Source organism: Myzus persicae, unplaced genomic scaffold (genome assembly GCF_001856785.1).
Source record: "Myzus persicae strain clone G006 unplaced genomic scaffold, MPER_G0061.0, whole genome shotgun sequence".
NCBI classification, from domain to species: Eukaryota; Metazoa; Arthropoda; class Insecta; order Hemiptera; family Aphididae; genus Myzus; species Myzus persicae.
In genome coordinates, this window is record NW_019100644.1 from 1 (window position 1) to 6,146 (window position 6,146).

The 6,146-nt window shown below is 29.2% G+C and overlaps 1 protein-coding gene, 1 long non-coding RNA gene and 1 pseudogene across 2 annotated transcripts; 2 read left to right on the top strand and 1 right to left on the bottom strand.

Annotated features, from left to right (window-relative positions):
• Window positions 1–1,400: 1,400 nt before the first annotated feature.
• Window positions 1,401–3,638, bottom strand: LOC111038536 (annotated as a pseudogene).
• Window positions 3,639–4,241: 603 nt separating this feature from the next.
• On the top strand, window positions 4,242–5,429 carry LOC111038551 (putative nuclease HARBI1). The gene is made up of 6 exons (XM_022321685.1): window positions 4,242–4,347; window positions 4,455–4,582; window positions 4,666–4,708; window positions 4,889–5,084; window positions 5,154–5,348; window positions 5,420–5,429. Exons 1-6 carry the CDS (start codon window positions 4,242–4,244, stop codon window positions 5,427–5,429), a joined length of 678 nt encoding a protein of 225 aa, XP_022177377.1.
• A 108-nt stretch (window positions 5,430–5,537) lies between these two features.
• LOC111038545 lies at window positions 5,538–6,055 on the top strand. Its single transcript, XR_002604995.1, has 2 exons — window positions 5,538–5,678; window positions 5,753–6,055. It is a non-coding gene; the product is annotated as an uncharacterized LOC111038545 (long non-coding RNA).
• Window positions 6,056–6,146: the final 91 nt, after the last annotated feature.

The window sequence follows — 6,146 nt, forward strand, 5'->3', positions numbered from 1 at the left end:
TACTTCTACACGGTCTTGATTAATTTTTCCCGTTAGTATGTAGGCCATATTATAATGTTTTTGTAAGTAATCACAAATTTGCAAAGTGGAGGTTATAGTCACTCTTAACCCATCTGCAGTATTTTTTGTTAGGAAGTGGTTAGGTTTGATCTTTTTATCAAGAACACGTTGTTCCCATTCGTCAAGCCACTTGAGAGTACTTTCTAAAACCTGTAAATAATCAACCAAATTAAAATAAAGTAAATAGGAACAATTTCAAAGCTTTAAAATAAAATAACAAATTTTATTTTGCTGTAAAAAGCATAATTGAGAGCATAATTAGCATAGTAATTTTGTGTGTCAAAAACATAAAATTATTATCTTAATGAATAAATGGTAGTAATTAAATACATAAATCTCAAAATATTTAAGCAATTTATTAAGTATTTTATATTTATAATTAAATAATGTGCAATAATAGTTAAATAATAGAGCAAAATATGTTTTTATCTTTGTAAAAGCATGTAAAAACCTGGTGCATAAGCATATAAGCCAGAAGTATGGTTATAATTTTTTCTTACTCATTTTAAATACTCCAAGATGATCCAACTAAACTATTTAAAATTGCACTTATTTGTTCATTGTAATATCGTATATTAATGATTTTTGATCATATTGATACATGATATCATATATGTAAATACATAAAAACATAAAAATTAAAAATAAACATCATTTTTAGTTTATATTTCCAAAACATTGATATTTTAACTCAAAACATTGATATAACTATGAATATCTATATTTTTTCATAAAATATAAAATCAATATAGGTAGTCTATTTTTTCAAGTATTTTGAGTTTTCAAAATTTAAAATATTTACTTTATAATCATGACTGTTAGGTGACATTCCTTTATTTAACTGTTTCAGATTTAATGAATCAAACGCTTCATTTATTTTTAAACAAAAATCTTCAGTAGCTGTGGAATCTTTTAATGCAGGACAGTAGGAGCGATAAAATTTAAGACTTTTTGCCATAGAATTACTGAAAACCTATAAAGAAAACATATTATATCAACTATTATTATTTTTAATAAGTTTTAATTAATAACTATATTTAATATTTAAATCGAGATTATGTCACCTGCACAGCTAGTCGAACACGCATTTTAGATGAACTATTTAACACTAAATGTGAAATTGATAATTTTGGACATACTCTTAAATTTCCCGGATTATGTTTATCTAAATCGTGCACTTTTACAAAATGATCCCATTTTATTAATGGTTCATCTTGATGAACCTATAAAAACCGAATTAATATTTTTTAAATTAATTATTAGCCAATTAGGTTTGATTGAAATTTGAAATACAGCCAACCTGAAGCTCTTTGTTGTTATAGAGCCTATTCCTAACATTTTTAAACAAATGTGGTGTATCTGCAAAAACAAAGATTTTTCGTTTTTCATTTGTTGGATGCTCAAACCAATTCTTAACTTCGTTTAATTTTCCATTAATTCCCATTTCAGTCCAAAATTTCCTATTGGGTGCTGCTCCATCACAAACAACTCCGTGAATAAAAGCACCTGCTTTTTCAAGAACTGTGATTGCTTTTATCATCAATTGGGCGAGCACCACACCTTTAGTTGGACCATTTGAAGCGAATACCGCAACTGGTTGGGCATAACTGTCTGCTAAAGGTACAAACATAAAAAACAACCCATGGTTTGCTTTATCAGAGAATGATTTTCCCTTGTCACCATCATCTCCAAAATCTACCAAACCTGAAAAATGTTACAATACCAATTAAAAACTAGCATATAATATATTAAGTAGTTAATCATTGATGACCTGTGTATGTAAGGTTGACAGAATTCACAGCTACACTTTCACGAGTAGATATTTCATCAAAAACAATTATACCATGTCGTTTAAATTCCTCTTTTTGAGAAAGATGAAGACTGAATAGTTGCATAAATTTTGGATCAAATCCACATTTTGTATCAATTAAAGAAAGATACCTTTATAAACATAATTTATAATATTAATATACACAATATTATCTTAGTAAAAAGTATAAATATTTAAAAAAAAAAACCTTATTACTTATTTACCTCCTTATGGTCCTTACACAAGGTAAAGGCATAATATCATGATTTCTAATACAATTGTAACCGCAAGGAGAACGCATATGAAACAGTATACATAATAGCAACCAATCTGCAGAGTACCTACATCCTTTTTTATTATTGACTTGTGATGCAGATAAAATTTGAAGCAAAGCAATTCGTTGGTTATTTGGAACTGAATTTTTGAGCAATCTTTCTTCAAGGCTAATAGAAGTTAATTCTGAAATTTGTTTTTGTAAATTAAAAATATTATTTTTAAACTTTTTATTTAATATCATGGTTCGATTTTTCTTATTTCTTGTAACATTGTGTCTCATGCGAAGTCGTTGTAGTTGATTCCTATATCTATGGCTAACTAAAAGTCTAATTCTATGTGGGGTATTATTTATTTTCAATCTTAGTTTTTGGCGATTAAGACTTCGTTCAGCACGTGTACAATGTTCACACTTTTTAGAACCTTCCAAAATATATTGGCACATGAAGTGTCTTTGTGTACCAGCCAAGTCAATGAAGGTTTTTTGACTTTGAATATCGTCATCTACTTTAAATCCACTGCAAATACTTGAATTATCAAATGTTTTTACTAACTCTTCTAATTCTGCAATACTACATATTTTTTCCAGGCCAAATTTAAGTGCATCAATTTCTTTATCCATAATATAACATTTAATATTCAAGTTAATACCTACACAAACTCTTTTAAATATAAATGGTGTAGGTATGTAAGTTGGCTGTTTTTCTATTTTAATAGAGTAATAAGAAAACATTATGAGTTGTTTTTCAATAATATGTGTACTCCAGCCTTTAGGAATAACTATACTGTTAATATTTTACTGAATCCTAGAAAATGACAATAGTTGGATATTATTTTGAACAGTAATTATGTTTTCTTGATTAATCAGATTATTATTTTTTTTAATATAATCAGGATTTATTCTCAATAATGGTGGTTTTCTATGTTTTAATGGCCTTGATAAATATTTTGGACAGTTTGGGAAAATTGATGGCACTGCATTTTCTTTAAGTCGAGGAATTTTATATGGCGCCTGTGGGGGACAAACCAATAATAGGTAAATAAATTATAGATATCTAATATTACACATAAAAAGTTGATTTTAAAATAAATATATGAATCACTAGTAAATAATCAAGTTTTAAAATGTATGTACATTAGCGGCTCCATCTCATAATTAAATATAATTAAACTAATACTAAAATAAAAAGTTACTAAATGTTATTATACTATATATTTTTATATAAATTGTCTCGACTAGTTAGCGGTACAATACCTCTACGACAATTTTCCCATTTATGTCTGTAATTTTTTTTGTCCTTATTATATCTTCTTCATGAAAATGTAATTCACAAACCACTCGCCTTGGTTTAAATACAAATTCTTTCCTCGGTATAGCTTTTTTCCATAGTTCAAGTTTAGCCAGATCTTTTGGGACAGTGAAAAAATGGTATTTATTGACACAGGAGTCGTAACCAGATTTACATCCTGGTACGATGCACCTGTGTCCCGGCATGATAAATAATGAAATGAAAGTAATATAAAAAAATTTTACAATAAACTACCTATATACCTAGTACCTAATAGTAAATGTTCACGTATTTTTACGGTTGTTGCGATTTTGTTGGGCGAACGCATATGTGGCGCTCATAGCGGAATTTCTCTATTATGGCGACGATAATTGAATCATAATTTTATATGGACGAGATAGCAGAGAGCAGCCCCGTGATTTTGTGATAATGTAATATTATTAATTATCACTTAATCAATATTTTTAAAACTTGTTCAACTTTATTCTCTGCTTAGGTAAGTTAGGGCCGTATTCATAGTCGATGCTTAAGAATAAGCATTGCTTAAGCTATACTTATGACTTAATTGAAATTCATAAACAAAACTTTTGCTTCAGAAAGAAAAAGTGCTGCTTTAAGTATAGCATTTTAAAAAGGTTAGGGCTGACCATGCTTAAGCAATTCTTTTCATGATTATCATACATTATAGTTGTTATCGATTTATCGTTTTTTACTTTATAAAATCATTTTCAATTTTGTATTTAATTTTCTATAATACTCATAAAATGGATGAATTTTATAATTTAATTGATTTTTATGACCGGGTTGCAATGCACGAACGATTTCCCAAAAGGTATGTGAGAGATATGCAAAATCCAATAGATTCCTACAGTGACAAAGAGTTCAAAAACAGATTCAGGTTTGTAAATATTTTCTGTAAGTTAATTATGCATATGAAAATAATAAATATGAATATATAAATCTTACATGATATACTTTGACAACATGCATTTATGAATTTAATGGATTTTCTAAAACTTCAGTTATTGAATGTTTAATGCCTCTCATATTTAATGAAATTGAAGCTGTTACTACAATGAGGGGTTTACCAGTTCCTCAACTTATTAAACTTTTAGCAGTATTACGATTTTATGGAACAGGAAACATTCAAGTAAAAAAAAGAATTTTTAATTATATTTAAATTAGAATATAAATACTTCTATATCAGTAATTTCTAAAATTGTCTAATTTCAGTTAGTTTCGGGTGATTTGGTTAGAATTAGTCAACCATCAATAAGTAGATGTGTTAAACATATTTCCCAGGTTATTTTAAAAAGTTTTAAAAAATTTATAAAATTTCCATCAAACCCACAAGAACAAAGACAAAACCAATTGTTATTTTACAATATTGCAGGTAATTTTTACTTGAAATATATAACTATATTTAGTTTGAAATAAATTTACAATTTTAAACTAGGCTTTGTTGGTGTTGATGGAACAGTAGATTGTACTCACATCCCAATACAAAGTCCTGGAGGAGACCAAGCTGAAAATTTTAGGAACAAGAAAGGTATATTTTCAATCAACGTACAAATTGTTAGTGGCCCTAAATGTGAGATCTTAGATATTGTTGCAAGATGGCCTGGTTCTGTTCACGACAGTCGTATTTTTAGGTAAAACATTACATTACAACAAATCCATGACATAGTTATAGTTATTACCTATATTTTACTCAATTATAGCAACAGCAATGTCAATATGATGTACGAACAAAAGCAATTACCAGGATGCCTTTTAAGTGATGGTGGTTATCCACAATTGCAATATTTATTTACTCCAATCAGAAATCCACAAACTATAGCAGAAGAGAGATATAACAAAGCCCATATTGCAACAAGAAATACCGTAGAAAGATTAAATGACATACTAAAAAGAAGGTTTGGCTGTCTATCAAAAAAGTTAGCCACCAAACTTAGTACAACATTATTAATTATATCAGCTTGTGCAGTTCTTCATAATATTGCCATATTTAGATATGAAGAACTTCCACAAAACCTAGAGGAAGATTTTGATTATAATCAAATAGTTCAACAGGAATACAATGGTCCACCTAATTTATATGGCTGTAGCGAGCTGTGACTATGTTTTACATATTATAAATAATCATTCCAGTAAATTCCTCCAGTAGTTCTAAATATACAGAAGAAACACGATATGCTGAAGGAGGCCTACGACGCATCTATTGCGCGTGACCTCGAAACGTATATGTTCATAGATATATAACTACTTATATGAATATAATTAAAATAGTTCACACTAAAAGTGTGTGTTGCCTCTGTAGAGATGACAACGACCAGATAAGCAAGGGACATCCGGCGTGTGCAGCGCGTGGCTGACCACGGTATGACCTTATATGGTAAAGTAGTAGGATAATAGGCAGGGATATGATCCAAGTATAGCCATTATAAAAACGTCTCACGAATAGGCTTCGGTAGACGGACCAACAACACCGAGCTAGCCGGACTAACACCACCGAGCTAGACGGACCAGCAACACCGAGCTAGACGAACTAGACGGATCAACACCAACGACAAGCTAGGAGCTAGGATATTAAAGTCACATCTCGCTAGTCTTCATTATTTAATATAGTCACTTTGGACTTAGTAATTTTATTGTGTTTTGTATTAATTAAATAAAAAGTATTCAAATTATAAAGAAAAGTCAAACTCTTGTTC

Coding starts and splice junctions, on each gene's coding strand:
- LOC111038551 (XM_022321685.1), top strand. CDS start 4,242: ATGCACGAACGATTTCCCAAAAGGTATGTGAGAGATATGCAAAATCCA. Junction 4,709..4,888: donor AATTAGTCAACCATCAATAA/GTAGATGTGTTA, acceptor ATTTTAAACTAG/GCTTTGTTGGTGTTGATGGA. Junction 5,085..5,153: donor CACGACAGTCGTATTTTTAG/GTAAAACATTAC, acceptor ACTCAATTATAG/CAACAGCAATGTCAATATGA.